The 18,444-nt window shown below is 43.5% G+C and overlaps 1 protein-coding gene and 1 pseudogene across 1 annotated transcript in view; one reads left to right on the top strand and one right to left on the bottom strand.

Annotated features, from left to right (window-relative positions):
* The window catches only part of LOC148022854 (Tetratricopeptide repeat (TPR)-like superfamily protein), a 167,474-nt gene that overhangs the window by 128,666 nt on the left and 20,364 nt on the right, over positions 1–18,444 (bottom strand). Inside the window, exons 3-7 of the mRNA XM_087695772.1 lie at positions 4,419–4,518; positions 3,832–3,936; positions 3,552–3,714; positions 3,119–3,275; positions 2,955–3,017 (exon numbers count right to left, since the gene is read on the bottom strand). Coding sequence (XP_087551898.1) covers positions 2,955–3,017; positions 3,119–3,275; positions 3,552–3,714; positions 3,832–3,936; positions 4,419–4,518 — 588 coding nt within the window. The remainder of the gene's footprint in view (positions 1–2,954; positions 3,018–3,118; positions 3,276–3,551; positions 3,715–3,831; positions 3,937–4,418; positions 4,519–18,444) is intronic.
* On the top strand, positions 17,201–18,232 carry LOC148022855 (uncharacterized; annotated as a pseudogene).

The raw sequence follows: 18,444 nt of genomic DNA, 5'->3' as shown, positions 1-18,444 counted from the left end.
TCAACATCTTGTATGTATAATTCAGTAATCCGTGCTTTCAGTTCATCTACAGTAACACGTGCAAAATACCGGCTCCATGTAGATTGAGCCATGAAAATGTAAAAGTAATGGAGACAAGATTGAGGGTTAAAGATGGACAACCCCCTCCCCGAAGGAATGTATTTCTGCTCAACCCAAGTCCCTTAGGGAAGAGCTCAGTTACAATCAACCTGAGAGTGAGAAGAAGTAATTCTCACTCTCACAAGATCATGCAAAGATGTACAAACACACCTGCATTATCTATTATGCAATGATAAGAACTGATTTCTTTACATTATGAGAAAAGAAAGAGGGAAAATCAGCCTTTCTCCATCGTTGATCAGCAGTACATGGATAGGGCTTGCTTCTTGTTGTTAAAATGGAAGAAAGAGCTCGAGAAGGAGGTGCTGTAATGAATTTACAGGCTTGCTGTCCTGTAAAACAGCAGTGATTGAAGAGGGAATATGGAGAAATTTGATAATGGAGAAGTGGGGGATGATGATGGGGATGGATGGGGTCAGTTTCTGGCTATCTGTGGGTGTTGTACATGAGTTTACAGCAGAGAAAAATGATGCTGAATGAAAAAAAACGAGCTCTTATTTAAAGGAGAGGGAAGAGCTAGTACAAAAGGGGAAAGTGGAGTAGCACAAGACAAGTACCCAGCCACATGTCATAAGATGTGACAAGTGGTGGGACACTTGGAAACTTGAATGACAAGTGTCTTGACACTTGTCTCTTCTCTATGGCCTTCCTTTTTGGGCTGAATACTGTCAAGAATAGAAACAACCAAATTTAGTAAGCACAGTCAGAGTACAAAATTTATTATTTTTAGAATGACATCCCTATTTTTTAGGACTAGCATTTTTAGGTAAATTCGAGGCTCCTAAAATTTAGGGACCTCCTAAAATTTAGGGACTCCCCCAATATGGGTGTCATATGAAAGCTTTTTCCGTGTACATTGCAAAAACGGTATCAGAAACTTCATGTGACTTTCCTATGCAAAGAAATGTGCATTTTAAGCTTTCAACCCACACATGTACATTGTACAAGCATTTCATGATCATGCCATCTTGTTGATTGTAACTGTCTGTTCTGGCGGATATAGCCCACACTTCAAGGCATCAATCCTTTCTGTGTGCAAGTCTAATCCTGATATGCGTGAGTTCTGGTCACAGGCGCCCAATCGGGCCATATAGGTGGAAGTGTGATCTATCTTTTCTCTAACCCACCGCGTGGGTCCACCATAACCTGTGACCACTCATCAATGGCCAGCTCTAATGCACTTTTCTTTATATCTAAATAGTGCAAAGGAAACAAATTTAATAAATCATTATATAGACAAATTAATGAAAAAGGATACAAATTCTGTTTCTATAGAGTTGTAACAGTCTCGGCCATTGTGAACTGGTTGCATATTGCTCAAGTCACCCATATAAATGAAGCCTTCACAATAGCCACAAGGTACTATTTAGAGAGCACCAACTCTAACACCATGTGAAATATGCTAGGGTTTGCAATGAGAAAAGACCAAAATGTACAAACACAACTAAAACATAATAACTCAAACAAAAACACAAAATTCAAAAACAGAGAAGAAGTGGAATGTGATGAATGAATGAATGTTGAAAACAAATGAGTAAAGAAGATACGCATGTGATGCTAAAGATGCAGAGATGTCCAACAACCATTGACTCTCATGGACGTGGGCTGAGGGAGAGTGACAGAGAGTGTTGTCCTCAGTGAACGGATCCCAATTGTGCCAGTACCACCAAATCTGATGTAGATGCAGCTTATTGCAGCTGAGGATTATGTCATGCAGCAGCTGAGGCCTAGTCAAGCAGAATTACTGTAAAATTGAATGTAGAATGACTGAAATCTGATCAACAACTTGTTGGACAGGCAAAATGTAGATCAGGATGGCATGAATGACTTAAAATGCAGCTGCTACTGGTGAAAATGCACGGCTGGATGATGCTTCCCAGTTGTAGACAGGTCACAGGTGGTGTAGAACAGACCGCCTTGCTGAGGAACTGGTCACGATATCATCAGAACAGGTTGCCTGATGTTTGATGGTGATGTGGATGCTGTAAGCCAGGCCATGGTAGCTGCAGCACCGTGAAGATGCCTCCAAACAGCAGCAGAGTGATAGCTGATGTGGGTAGTGATGATGGTGACAACTGTGGTTGCAAAGGATGGGCAAAGGGCTGCAAGGGATGAAGATTGATGTGCACACTGAGTCCTTTGTATCAACACTGTTGGAGCAGAAGAATGTCTAGAGTGTCGTACAACTCCTAGAGGGTCATCAGTATTTGTCATTCCTTAGGCCAGTGATGAGAAACCAACTCCATCCTGCATAAAGACAGACCTAACGCAGTTTTTCTCTTGAAAGATGTAAGCATCAAGAGAAGCTTTACGAATAGAGTCTGTTGGTGGTTTTTAACTTTTAACATTTTTTATAAGTTATGATTGATGTAGGGAATTTCTTTCTGGAAGATTCTCAAGTTTTTCTTTCACAGCTTGAATGTCATGATATTTCACATTTTTTCCTATTCAACTGACAAATGATAATCACCCCTAGGTTCAAAGGGGCATGGCATGCATAACCACCAAATGCATGGAGCAGTGCATGATTATCATTTCTCAACTCAGTATGCTGCTTTCACTAGACTAGGACACAGATCTGGTGGAGGTTTTCCAACAAAAAGTAATCCCTGACTTGATGATAAGTGGGAACCTCGCTATTGCTTTTTCAGAGCCAAACTGTATAGCTATTTGCTTCTGCAGTGGCTAATAATATCTTCCTGGCTGAATAAAGCCTTAAACTTTGCTTTTTCAGAGCCAAACTGTATAGCTATTTGCTTCTGCAGTCGCTAATAATATCTTCCTGGCTGAATAATGCCTTAAACATTCAGTGGGTCACCTCAAAACGAATTTACCTCACTAAGATCCGTTTCATTCAACAAACATCCAAGCTTTAACTGAGCAGTAGAGCCAGTAACCTGCAGGCCAATTTTTGCAACTGAAACTGAGTTACTATTTCCCAATGGATGCCTCTAGAACAAGCTCATGAAATGGGTAAATTCACACAGCTAGAGCTTACATCTTTGGTTGGTGCAGGCAACAAATTAGGAATTAGATGATTCCTCCAAAATTCATCACCAACTGAGCTTTCTTCTGAAGCACCAGAATTAATGCACAATAACCAGCAATCATTGAAATCAAAGGTTCCTCGCATCTCTGACAGGATCTCATTTGCCCTAACCCCACCAAAAAGAAAAGCCATTATGCGATTCATTGCATTCAACACAAACACATAGCTAAGTCTGACACCCATTAGAAAAGAAAAGCAATCCAAACCTACAGCAGCGAAATGACACAAGATTGTTAGTGCATATTTGGAAAGGTTAATAGATTTCGAGATACTGCTCAAACACAGTGTGCTTTGAAAAGACTGACTTGTCCAATCACACCGGAATGGGAGTATAAACGTGTTATCCTAGCAAAACTACAAATTAAAATGGACTTTAACATACCGATCTGCAGGACCATCTTGATAATCATGAATCAGAACATAGATTTTAAGTAATTTTGTATCCATGATTCCATCATTCATAAGTGCTGGCATTATATCAGCACTGAAAAGTTCCACAAATTTGCTTATTGGATTTTCATCTCTAGATGAAACTGCATGCAGACCTGTCATCCATATGAAATTCCTATGAGCCCCATGATACTACAATTGTTGAAGCAAAAAAAACTTGGAGAGCCTCATGATATTACTATTATTTAGGCCAAAATACTTGAAGAACTTACAAGCTACAGGGTGATCAATAGCCTCATGATCAGAAAAGGCCACTGATTGTATGAATGCTTTACTATATCTCTGGAACCATGAAGAAAGAGATTCTGACATTACAACTGCATGAACACAATACACCAATTTAGAGATAAGCTGTGGGTTATGCATGAAAGTCTTTGATACACGACAAGTTGACTGGTCTTCACCAGTATTCTTATCTTGACAAACTTATGTTTAAACTACCATCCATTATTATAAGACTTCCTTTTTCAGAGAAAAAGAATCAAAGTATCCCAGGGCAGTGTACAAACTGCTATTATAAGAGTCAACAGGTCATGTTTTAGTCCTCTAAACAACATAATGAAAATTTACTTTTCATCGTTTATGGTATTTGATTAGTTTGGTGTACATATGACAAAACACAAAAGCTACACAGCTCAAAATTTGGCCAGAATTTCTTAAACTTATGCTTAAACATTCACTGTAGAATTTGTGAAGAAAGATAAATGCATAATGCACAAAAGTTAAACAAGCAAAGCAATCCAAGTCAACCAGATAACTATTATGATATTTACAATGATTTGCAGGATTGGAAAGTTACTTTGCTTTACAGTCTCAAGGTTCTGAGAATTTCCAGAGAGCTCTGCTAGTGCTTCATCACTTGCATTGTTGACCACCTTCAACAAATATTCTTCTGTACTCTGATTTGAAAAATGAAACTGGAACATTAGACTTTAAAGAGATTCAAAACAAAATGCTCAAAGAATGATAGAGAAATTTGGAGAAAATTTATGGCACATTAAAAAGATTTTACAGTGTCCTCAGTAGTAAGCAATATTTAATTTCACATAAGAAAGTAGACTATTAAGAGCCTTTGTATAGTCATAGTGGCAACTGAACACTAAAAGAAAGCCTCATACTATATTTGTCCAAGCAAGTATGCCTACACTGTACCAATCAAGGCAATCAAGGCACCAATGTTATGGGAGCAGAAAAGTGAAATAAAAATGGTAGTGGACAATTGGTAGCATTGTCTGCCTACATAATTTGACCTGATTTTCAACACACGAAGTTGTTCCTTACAAATGATTCAAGCATACCCTCAAATTCAGACTCTTAATTGGAATCAGATGTATAATGTCACTTGAGAAAGCATGAGTGTAGGGACACTACTCTAATGGCGATTTTGAGAAGCATGTTTAAGTGTTGGATCCTCTAGAAGCTGATGCAGTTTTTGAAACAAGTTCCCATGAGAAAAAAGGAATATCAGCAGTGTGCTCAATTGTTAGCAGATGCACTTGCATTGCACAAACTTGATTATGTGTACCAATGACATGGTCTAAAACTACACATCATCCAGATTGCTTGGGAAAAAGTTGCAGAGTCATTTATTTGTAGATCCACTTGCATTATCTAGAGCTGACATTGAGCATGTCTTAACCATGTCTAAACTATTAAAGGCAATTTTCCATGACAATCAGTTGGCCTTTGATGTGGTTGAGTGTCACATCCATGATGTTTGGAAAAGTAAGTGGGAGTTTTGAAGCCAATATGATGTTATATCTATGTTGGGAATAAAGAGCCACCATGCCTTTTATACGTGCTCGGATGTGAACACACCCTTAGCACTTTTACTTTACATAAACTATCACAAAAAACCTAAAAGAGGTACAACTCATTGCACCCACACATCGTGCATCTCTCTGACTCTCATTCTCTACTGTTGCTCGCTCACACACACACACACACACACACACTCTCTCTCTCTCTCTCTCTCTCTCTCTCTCTCTCTCTCTCTCTCTATGCCATTGCCATCACTGGACATCACATCTCCACTACACACCCATCACTACAAACTGGTATTAGAGCTGAAGGTTATCCCGACCACGCTTCCTGCTGCTCTCTCTCTCTCTCTCTCTCTCTCTCTCTCTCTCTTTTTCGTGAAGATAATTGAATTAAGTAGTAAATATTTACATCAGACCATCAGGTCGGCATAGAAATAACCGTCATAAACTCTCTCTCTCTCTGGAGACATTTACATCAAGCCTTCAAGCCAATGAAACAGGAAAGAAACAACTATAAAGAAGCCAACAGGCTATCAGAACAACCTATTACATGAGTAGCACTAATAAATCACACCGAAAGGACAATTAGAGTAGAGCAAACAATAGCCAGCCATGGAGCAGCAATATCCAGAAGAACCAGGTTAGCAGACATCATAGAAGAGATTTTTCATAGCACTAAACCACGCACACGGGCCACATGCCCATGGATGCTGAAACCAACCTTCCTTCCATGGATGGGTGGTAAATCCTTGATTACAACTTAATTACAACAACAAACAATTAATGCAAATCTGAAAATACAAATTTACCTATTGATCTTGGACAATGCACCCCCGATTGGCCCCAAAATTGGCGCCCCTTTTGGTATTTCTTTAGCTTTATTGAAGAAAAAGTTGATTTACAATGGGATTCTCCTGATTCCCTTCGCAATGCAAACTCCCCTTGCTGTCCAAAGTGACCAACAAGTCTTCAATCTGATTTGCCCCTTGATTCGGGCACTTAATTGGCCTTCACCTACTTCATGGATTATAGAAATGCCCCAAATTCAATGGCTTGCTAGTCCTCCACCTGAATTTAGTTGAAATTCACCTTCAACCTTGTTGAATCCAAGTCTTGGAGCTTCCAATTTTTGGCACACTTCCCAAGGCTACAGCTAAACCCTAAATTATGCTATAAATTAAGGTTTACAACAGAGAAATTTGCAATTTCTTAGCCTCGAAGGGTCCAAATGCTGAGATCTTTGGAGCAAGGCTGTGAAATGGCTGGGAGATGAGAGAGAAAGCTGTAGAGAGAAAAAATTCAGAGTTTTGTCGTGAAGAATAGCTGAAAATCAATCAAATGCAGCTCCTGCCCTGCCACAACAGCTTGTAGATGCAAAGAACTGAAGAAAATCGATTATTTACTACTGCTGCCCTGTCTCAATACCCTATAGATACTGTCATCTGCTGTTGACTGGTCTTCTCTTGCCCCTGGCTGCCTCAGAAGGTCCTCCAATGGAGGCAAATCAAATCAGCAGCATCTCATCCCTCTCTCTTGCAAGCTGAATATACTAAAAATGCCTCTCTCCAGCCTCTAAAGACGTTTTTTAGTCTTGCATGGGCATTTTTGACAAGTGGCAGCCTTTTCAAATGGTCTTTCCAACATTATCCATAATTAAATATTAATTTTCAGTCTTTAAATACTGAAAATTAATCTAATAATTATTTCAGTGCCCTGAAAAATAATCTGACTAGTCAATAATTAAATTGGCTAGGCAACTTCCATTCTCAAGTGTCTCTACACCATCTTTGGCCATCAGATTGGTGTTAGGTACCATTAAACGCCACTTCTTTAGTGTCACCAACTAACACTTATGGCCAAATGAATGACCTAGGCCAACAATTGGCACCAGATACCACCAAGTACCTATGCAGCATAACTTATAGCAACTTTTACCTTTGACATCCTGTGATTTTCTTGGGTCCCGCGCTCATAAATTTACTCTAACTCCAGTTACACCTCACATGTGCAACATTTACTTAATCATGTGATTAAAAATTAATCCACATGTTAAGTGAGGTTTCAAAAATACATGTCCTCATGACAGATGCCCAATGCTCAATCAAAAATAAAGGCATTCCAAGTACACCATATATGCCACAAGGCTATCCATCTAAGAAAATGGAAAGGGCAGGAATAATCTAAATGTAAAGAAAACATAGAGGATATATTTCCCATAATCCACGAACGAGCTGCTAGGCGGTGCTGAGTCCTCAAGGACCACACTCGGAAAATGAAATTCCATATCTGTCAAACAACAGCGTAAGAGACAAAGAGGTGAATCAATGTCTCATCACATGTAGTGTAGAAAACAAAAACTCTTGCAGAGATCTTTCAGGCACGAAGCACATCTCCCATTGGAAGACCCCCAATAAGCAACCTCCACATGAACATTTTACCCTGGTACGAAACCTTAGACTTCCAAAGCTGGATAAATCTTTCCCACTACTTCTTTTTGCTATCCCGAAGATGCCATAATTTATTAGCTTTCCCAGTAACCCATATCTTGGCTTCCACCATTTCATAATATATCTGATTAGCTGACCTTTTCTCAAAATCATCAAGAAGCACAAACATTCAGTCACACCATGGATGCAATGGTTGTAACACAGGCAAAGGAGAGAACCTCTAAAGACTATCCTGTATGAACGACCAAATATCATTGTATCCGTGAGGCACCCTAAAGTACTGACAAATACACTGAAAGAAAAAAGACGAGGCTGCCCGAGAATAGCACCATCCAGGATTGTCTTCAACCCCAACCAAGTCATTCGATTAAACTTGTCCCGTTGCAAATCTTTAAGTGGCCAATCCAACAACCTTGAGGAAGCCAGTACTTCTCCTTGCAGCAAATTTTCCTCTTTACAAATATCAAGAGGGCGCCAAACTGCAAAACATAGCATCTGCTGCCAAGATGCAATCAAATGAGAAAGGATAAAAGACTGGAAGACCTTAATAAACCTCGTGGAATTAAGTACATGCTACCAAGAAGCGTGAATAACCATACTACCATGAGAGATGCATGTCTTCTCTATGAAGAATTTAGTAATATCTGGCCAAGGATAACTCTGAATACATAGACTCTGCAAAAGGGATAGCCTCAAAGCAGCCATATATAAATTAACATCCAACAAAGTTGCACCCCCCATCCTTTTCGGAGTAAACACATGCTGCCAAGAAATCCATACCTGACCCAAACGATTGTCTTCCTTTTTCCAAAGCATGAATCTGATAGGCTGAACCAATTCCAAAAGGGACTTCTTAGTCCAAGGAAGCAATGGCAAAAAGAATGAAATCATACTAATCATAATGCATTAAGCAACTTTTAGTCTAACATGTAGAGGCCAACTCTACAATTTCCAGTACATGAACCTGTCATGAATCCGGGAGGCCATCCAATCCAGCAAGACACGAGGAGCTACTTCCACACCAGTAGGATATCCCAAGTGTCTGGTTATATTGCCCCTTGGGATCACAATTCCATTCCAGCCCAAGGCGTGCAGATCATTCTCCATATAGGAGGGAAGGGTAGATTTCTGAGTATTAACATCAAGACCCAATGCCAAAGCAAACAGATTCCATGCCACCATTGCCTGATTAACATTAGTGCGATCAGCCTTGAGGAACATAAAAGAATCATCTGCCAAAGATTGACCCACAAGCTGATCACCACAAGGAAGAGATAAGCCAACAATCTCACCTTGAGCTGGCAACTTATCCAATAATGAGAGCATGGGGTGAGTAACCAAAGCAAATAACAAAGGGCTAAGAGAACAGCCTTGCCGAAGAGACCGAGATAAGGCGATTTCCTCCGTAATCCCTCCATTAAGAGCAATTCGAGCCACAGCACCTTGACTAATGGTATCAACCAGAGAAATCATACGGGAGCCGAAACCCATTCTAGACATTAATTGCCGCAAAAATGGCTAGCTAACATTATCAAATGCCTTCTCAATATCCAGTTGAAGCATAACAACCTGCTAGCCAGAAGCTTTGGCATAGTCAATTCCCAGTTGAATATTCAAAATGTTGTGCATTATATTCCGATCTTTAATGAAACCGTATTGGCGTGGATGGACAAGGTGCGGAAATACTTTTTGCAATCTGTTGGTAATGATTTTGGAAAAGATTTTATATAGCGACCCCATAACAAAAATGGCTCTCCATTGTTTCAAAGAGGTTAGAGAGGGAACCTTGCACAATAACCTAATAACAGCAATCTTCCAATCCGAAGGCATCATACCCGAATTTCATACTTGCTGACACAATCGAGTTAATGGGTCCTTAAGCAGTTCCACATGGGCTGAAAACAGCTCATTAGGAAGCCCATCCCAACCAAGACTATTCCTTCGAGGCAAGTGGGACAGCACTTCTTCCACTTCATCTTTTGAAATATTGGCCTCCATTAAGTTCACCCATTCTGGCTTGACCTGATTACTAACCAAGTCACAAATATATCTTCAAGCAGAGAGAACAGTATCGGAAAGAATCTCTTGCGGACCCAACAAGGACCTATAAAAGTCAACACTCATCCGAATGATGGAGGCAAGATCAGTCACCATAACATCTTACCCATCCTTTAAGCGCACAATATTTTCTCGAGCATATTTCTGATGCAGACGAGCAAAATTTTGATGAGTTTGACAGTTATTATCGTGTAAAGCATCGGCTCTGGCCAGCAGTTTGTATTTTGCATATTCCTCTTCCTGAAGAGATTGAACCCTGCCTTTCAACCATTCAATGCAGGTGAGCAAGTCATCATTGGAATCCCCAGACTGACACAGAGACAAGGAATGGGCCAATAATGATTGGGCATGCTGCAATTCAGGTCGAAAAGAGGAAGCATGCTGAATACCATAGTGTCGGGCACATTATCCCTAAAAACCGCCCATGCTTCCATCCGTATAGATAGTACCCTCAAGCTAAAAGAAGCTATCAATTGCTGAACACCTTCCAAAAACTGGTTTTGCTACAGAAAAGATTGATTAAAATGAAGAGGCAAACGTGCAAGGAGAGCCTTAAATGCGTGAACAAGTCTATGGCTCATTTCCAAGACCAAAGGATAATGATCTAACAAAACATGCTGTCTTTCCACCCACATTTCAATGACTGCAGGAAGAAAAGAATCACTCTGGCAAATGTAGATCCTATCCAATCTGGCATTTGGATGCTGAAAAGAACGATAAGTATATCCGGCTTGTGATGGATACATCCAGGACCACATGTCCTGTTTTAAAGATACCGTTGCAAGAGCATCCCAAGCCTATCGCTCAAGACCATCCATAACCAAATGCAGAGAAGTCGCCCGATCCCTAAATACACATGCATTAAAATCACCCATGACAAGGCCTTGACGGGCCATGGCAACGCAGTGCAGGTTATCCCAAAGATGACAACGTTCCCTTGCAGTAGAAGGAGCAAACAGGATCACAAATCAGCCGCGAGCATCTTGAGAAACCAACGATGGTTGCAGGGAGGATTTGACAGCCAACATAACTCCCGATTTATGCGGAGCTCGCATAATCCTTGTATACATAAGAAGATCCAGCCAAAGCATGTTGTTTGTGTTCCACAGCACAAAAAACATCCCAATTTCCACCTAACACAACTTTCCACAACCGATATTGCTTTCTGCCCGAAGAAATACCTTTCACATTCCACAAAGCAATTTTCATGATCAATCACAAATGAGGATAACTATTGAACCACCGCTTTCCCTTTCCCTTTGACATCAATAGCCTTGTCATCCTGGAATCTCTCCATTCACTTCAAATAACATCAACAAGTCCTTTTATCTTCCACTGCCGGAGCACCCGAAGATTGAGGTTTCATATAAAGCCCCTTACCTCTGCATTGAAAGGTCTGAGTGATTGGGGGCAACAAAGGATGGGTAGGATTCGAGCGAGAATCTTGTTTGGCATTACAACGAACCACAGTGACCCAAGAATCCTCCCGAGGAGACAAATTCCGCCCAACCGCAATCGAAGCACGCTCTCCACCAACGTGGGGAGCATCCCTCTTGTCTTCCTCACGACCATGTTGGGAAATTTGCTCTAGATCAGCTACTCGTTGCAAAATCATCTGGTGAGGGTGGTGGTCTTGCATTTCCATGTCTTGATCCATAGGGCATTTCACTGCCTCCGTATTTTTGTCGCATTCCAAAATGAAATGGCCCAATTGGCCACATCTGAAACAGTGTCCTGCAAAAGTACCCCATTTCAACTCATACACCAATGTTTGTAACCCTATAACTTCAAAACGAATTTTTGTCAGGCGAGATTTCCATGTATCCCACAACATACATGCCCTATTCCTATTGCGGAAAGCCAGCCAAGGTTCCACCAAAACCTCCCCAAGGGTTCTCAAAACTAGAGGGAGGAGTCTCGAGAGATGTGCAGGGAAATCAACCACCTCTACCCAAATTGGCCATGCCTGTTTTAGCACCTCCCGAAACTCAACCATGGGCCTCCAAGGGACCACATGAACTAGCTGCCCATCCATAAACAAAGGAATGTGTTGCATAATAAGAGCCCGTACTTCCACAGAACAAAAAAGAACCTCAAAGAACCCCTTCGGACCGTCATAAATCGCTTCAACCAGTGGGACCTGCATACGCCCTGAAGCATCATCTCAGCACTGTTCAAAACTGATAAGCATGGACTACAGCCAAGCACGAATTCTAGTGATCAAAGGAGTCCTTCTAGTAAAATAAAAGATGGCTGCTCTCTCATGGAAAGCACCAACCTGCTGAAAGACCAGGTCGGTTCCCATGACTACAACTACTTGATCCCCTTCCGGTAATGAGTTAGCTTTACCCTCATTAACATGCACATAATCCGACATAAGATGATTGGCAATGGCCAACATGAACTAAAGAGACTCATCACGCTGTGAGCAGGAAACATGAGCCTCTAGCTGGGGCAAATTTGGACCTAAGACCGGTTCTTCAACAAACATCCAACGACGTTTGCCCATCTCATCGCCGTCCAGCAAACGGCCTGAGTTCTACAGCCAATGAATCACCATCCGAGTCTGCCAAGTCTTTATCATTCCCATGCCCAATCTACTGATCGAGAAATGCCATATCGATACCATTAGATTCCTCCAAATTTGCCATAGCAAAACCAGATGCCTATCACAGATGCCACTGTGAACTCTGACTGGCGAAGTCAGAACTGAGCTGGGACTGCCTCTTTCAGGCACAGCGTGGAAACTATCTGTGTAGGTGCAAAAATAGAAGACAGTCTGCTGCTACCTTTCAGTCCGACGCTTTAGAAAGGTAGGAGGAACAGGCATGAGGTGGAGGTGCAAGTCGACACCTGATACTATAGCCGCAGGGGAAAGAACGGGGTGTGCAGGCAGGGCAGGCAAGACACTACACTAAACTTTAAAAGGAAAAAAAAAAAACAATTGCAGCGCTTGAGGCTCCTCCTTGTCAAGCACGGCCGCCCTTGCTTCCGTTTGACCAGGGCCTTCCATCACCCTACATGCTGGGACAGAATGGGCGAATCGGAGGCGTTCCTTCTGCGCGCAAGGCCGAATCCTCTCTCTCTCTCTCTCTCTCTCTCTCTCTCTCTCTCTCTCTGTGTGATATTCCTAGACCGGATAATTGGCGTGGGTATGCTTGCACACTCTATGATATTCCTGGCCAAGAGCCTATGCCACTCCCCTCAACCTCAAGACCAGCAAATTGCAGATTTTTCACAGAAAAAAAAGTGAGGAATGCCATATGGAAACTGAAAAATGGAAGAGCCCAAGATCATGAGGGTTTAGTGGCTGAACACTTCACGCATGCCTGTGATATTCTGGCACCAACACTGGCTCACATCTTTAATAGGGCAGTTTGTGAGGGATTTCCAACATGTTGGTCAGACCATATTATTGTGCCGCTCTTTAAGAGTGGAGACCCCGCGCTACCTAGTAACTACCGAACTATCATGATTGGACACATGCTGGCCAAGATATATGGCTCTATCGTGGAACAAGCATTGAATGAATGGGCCGAGATGCATGGCCTGAGGTCAAAAGGCCAAGCTGGCTTCAGGAGGGGATATACAACTCTAGACCATATCTTTACGTTGAGGGCAATCATTGAAGAAGGCAAGGCATTCAAGAAAAAGATCTATTGCTGTTTTGTGGACTTTCGCAAGGCCTTTGACACAGTGCCACGTGCTAGACTCATGAGAAGAATGCAAAACATTGATGTGCCCGTAGAGATACAGTGGAGTATCTATGCCCTGTATGAAACAGTGACAGGCAGAGTACGAACACCTGAGGGCATCTCAGATATAGTCAATAGCACCATTGGGGTGAAACAAGGCTGTCCACTTTCACCGATACTTTTTGGGCTGTATATAGATGAAATTTCAGAATATGTGGATAGGACTCGTGGGGCCGGAGCCAGCCTAGCTGGAGTGCTGATACCATTATTGCTTTATCCCGATGATATTGTACTTATATCTGACTCACCTGAGGGACTAAATAGACACTTGGATGCATTATCAGCTTTTTGCAGAGATAGAGATCTTAAGGTGAACCTTGGGAAAACTGAAGTTATGGTATTTAACACTTCAGCTGCTTGGGTGACAAGAGCTGAGCACCAGTTTACTTTTGATGGAGAGCCAGTGGAGATGGTTAGGCAGTATGTCTATTTGGGGGTCACATTGAAGGGACCACAGTTCTCTTGGAGAGAGACATAAAAGGCTCGTTTGGCAAAAGCATATGCAGCCTTAGGTGCATTGGAGAGGCAATGTGCTCACATACAATTTCATGAGCCGCGCACCAAACTGTGGCTTTTTGACACCCTGGTTACACCCACACTCCTATATGGGGCAGCTATTTGGGGTCCGAGTCTCTTTCACACGAGGAGACATCCTTTGGGAGTACATGATGGACCAAAGAAGGAATACTATGACGGATGGGAGCATATGGAAAGACCACTGGTCATGATGATCTCACGCATGATACGAGCGAAGAGCTCGACCCCACATGAGATTATCAGAGCTGAGTTGAGAGCATCACCCATGGTGGCTGAGGCCTTGGTCCAGGCAGTGACTTTCATACATAGACTATGGGAGCTCCCCCAAGATAGATACCCACGGCTAGCCCTGGCCTCTTCTAGACAACTAGCAGCAGACGGTGACAGACACTGTTGGTATGCTCAGATGAGTACATGGATGAGTCTACATGGGCTGCAGACAGACTACCCCCCTTTGACTATAGCCTGGATTGCCCTACACTTGACCTAAGTCGATCAGAGCTAAACCATGTGATCAGAGTAGACATATTGAAGTTAGATACAGAGAATACCTAGATCCGACCCCCCTCCCCCCATGGCACAAGGATGGCACACTACCAGACCCACTTCCTTCAGGTATCTGAGGATGGTTTCATCACCCGACCCAATTACATGGACACACAGCTGCCTCATGGACTACGCACAGTTATTGGTCAGATCCGCACCTCATCCCACCACCTCAGGATTGAGACAGGCAGATGGGAGGGTATACAGACAGAAGAACGCATATGCCCACTATGCGACAGAGAGCCAGAGACAGAGGAACACTACATCTGCCGATGCACTGTATATTATGACATACGAGGTAGATACCATTGCCTGTTTCAAGAGGGCTTTGGACCCCTGAGACGGATCATGCAGTTTGAGGATCAGAGATGCTTGGGATTTTTCTTCTTGGAGCTCCAAAGGCGCAGAGCAACAATTCTACGGAGTAGGAGGTCCCCCACAGCTCGGCTCACATAGACAGAGAGCAATCACTGACTTTTTCACTGATACACGACAGAGTATGGCAGATACCACTACTACTGCCACACAGCCTACAGGAGTACATCATCGTTGGACCTCCTCTTCTGTAGGTGTCCCTTTGGATAGAGCAGTGGCACTTAGCCGGTCTAGGCGCCCACGTCCACCTGGACAAAGGCCTAGACATCCACACCACAGACAAATTAAAGCCATCATTGAGCACCACAGGAGACAGATGCCGAGACGCCTCAGCCATGCAGAGATACACCTCCCTAGAGAACAGACATATCATTGATGGAGAGTTTTCCTTTCTCTACTCTCACTTTCAGATCACTGACATGTTTCAGTTTATAGGACACTATTTCATTCTTTTTCAATCTTATAGACATGTTTTTCATCTTTTTCTCGTTCCAGATGAGAAACACACCATCATTGTATGTACTGCTTTGGTCTCATAGGCCACATTGGCCTTTTAGAGACATTAATATACTCTCTCTCTCTCTCTCTCTCTCTCTCTCTCTCTCTCTCTCTCTCTCTCTCTCTCTCTCTCTCTCTCTCTCTCTCTCTCTCTCTCTCTCTCTCTCTCGTCAAGTCGCAATCTTGCTCTGCCAACAGCTCCACGTCAAGTCCAACCCCAATTGCCGCGACTCATCCGCCCCAACAACCGCCTCGATTGCCGCCTGCCGGTCATGACTCGTCCGCTCCGATTGCCACCTCGACTCCCACCTCAATTCCTACTGGCCTGTCATCCACCCCCTGACTCCTGCCTCGACTCGTGCTTCCCTGGCTTGACTCCCTCCTGATGTCCAAGGTTGCGCCTGTAGTCCACACTTTGCCCCTATTGCCCACGATCAGGCCCAACACAACAAGACAGAGTTCGCCCCCAAAATCGAGAAGGTCCGAATAGAGCAAATGATTACCAATGCCATCAACAAAGTCAAGGAGTATGACAACAGACTGAGCATAGTGAACAGGCAGCTGAACAATAAGATTAAAAAGCTGGAATTGAAGATAGAAGCCCAAGATGGGGAGATTCAATCACTTAGGGAGCTACTGACTGACATTCAGCTCAGCCCTAAGCTAGAGGAAGGACAAATCCAACCTAGCATGACCGAGGAGCTCACCCGCATCAAAGAGGAAGTACAACTCCTCCAAAAAAAGGAGCAGCAGATGACGGAGGCTATTTCTTAGGCAAAGACGCTCAAGAAAACCCAACAGCAAGAAGAGGAGGCGGAGCAATGGATTCAAATTGCAAAGAAGGCGAAACACCTAACACACGCACCTACAACAACCATAATCAATGACACATTGGAGGGGGAACAAAAAAGGAAAATGAGAGAACTCCATGTTCGGGTGACGGGGCTTAAGATGCATGAAAAAGTGGATGAGGACACCAAGGTGCTATACACGTTAATGAATAGTAAGAAAGACACGCATGTCTCCACTTGGAGAGTGGGCAAGAAAAGGACAGAAAGGGAGAGCTCAAAAGAGCGCGTACTCATTCTCCGCTTCCCCACCATGGAGACTAGGAGAGACTTCCTAGCTCAACGCCGTACATTGAAGAGGACCGGTGTGTTTTTGGGTGACGAACTCACACCAACCCAACCAGCCCACATGAGGGATTGCATGCCAAAAATTAAGGCAGCCAGGGAGGAGGGCAAACTTGCCTTCTACAGAGGAGGGAGAGTGGTAGTCATGGAGAGGCGCCACAAATGACGGCGTGAGACATATGGGACCAGCCTTGCAGTGGCAATCTAGAACTCTAATGGAGCCCTCCAATTGGATGTGGGAGCTTTTGAGGAGACATTCAGAGGGAGAGATATAGTGTTCTACTCAAAGACACATCGGGGACCACATACTACACTTCCACGGGTGACACGCTACAGGTGGGAGTCAGCTTGCAAGAAGGAGACACGCACACACCACAGTAATCGCGGGTCGGGAGGAGTGGCAGTGTTATTCAGGGAGGAGCTACAGCAGATGATCTAGGTAGTCCGCAAAGATAAGCAGGCCAGGTACATGTGGGTGAGAGTGCGTGGTGAGGAATGCACTTTGTATGTTGCCATATGTTATTTTCCCCCTATGATGTCCCGATACGCCCCACCCAAGGGGCAATCACCATATGTGGCTTTGGATGAGGATATTTGGGAGTTCTCGAAGGAGGGAGAGGTTATCTTACTAGGAGACTTTAATGCCAGGACAACCTCCCATCAAGTGTCTTTCTTTGATGCGTCTGAGGAGATGCTACAGGAGCAAGATGTGTCAGAGCTACAGCTGGAGAGGACATCTCAGGATATGGGGGACGTCAACGAATATGGGAGATACCTTGTGGAGATGGGCACAGCACACAGGTTGGCCATTCTCAATGGCCTGGCTAGATACCCCCTATCCAGCGCCTTCACATGTTATCCTCACCGCCACGGTGCCAGCACAATAGACTATATTCTTGCCCCACCGATGCTGATCTCACATCCAGGACCTCTCACTATCCCCACGCCTTCTCAGAGTTGCAGTGGATCGTACCTACCTATCATTCACCATTAACCTCCAATTCACTGACACGCAAACCCATCATGCAACTCACCAGCACCCTAGATACCTCTTTTCCAGAGAGACAGAGGATACCTATGAGGCAGAGATCCTTGGATTGTTACGTGATGCAAACCCCGACGTTCCATTACAAGAGCTGACTCAGCAGTTCAGTGAGGCCCTACACATCGCTACAAGTGTAGCCTTCCCACACTCACGACCCACACAGAGAGCCTCCACCGGGGTGATGCCCCGAAATAGCTGGTATGATAATGAGTGCCGTGAGACCAAAGCACGGCTACAGAGAGAGATAACACTGGGGTCAACTACCCACAGACAGGCACAGATACTCTTTAGACGCCTCACACGGTGGAAGAAGAGAACATTCTTGGCCCACCTGGAGCAAGACCTATATCAGTTATTCTTGAGCCAGGACTCTAGAGATGCTTGGAGGCTTTTCAGAGAGCATTGCCCGACCACACCTATTACGTCCACCGCTATATGGGAGGAGTATGCAGCTAGTCTTTATACTGTGGAGGGTCAGCCATCTCTTTTGTATGTGTGAAGGCCTACCAGAAAGCTAGAGCACGAGCACTATTGTGCCTATCCTCAAGTCAGGGGACCCTACTCTACCCAGTAACTATCGGACTATCATGGTTGGGCATACATTGGCTAAGTTATATGCTTCCATCCTTGAGCATGAGTTAAGCAGGTGGGCAGAGATGTGGGGTCTT

Source organism: Lygodium microphyllum, chromosome 16, assembly GCF_053477565.2.
Source record: "Lygodium microphyllum isolate KBCC chromosome 16, Lygodium_microphyllum_v1.1.10, whole genome shotgun sequence".
Classification (NCBI taxonomy): Eukaryota; Viridiplantae; Streptophyta; class Polypodiopsida; order Schizaeales; family Lygodiaceae; genus Lygodium; species Lygodium microphyllum.
The sequence above is the reverse complement of the archived record's forward strand: the minus strand, read 5'-3'. Positions and strand labels throughout refer to the sequence as shown.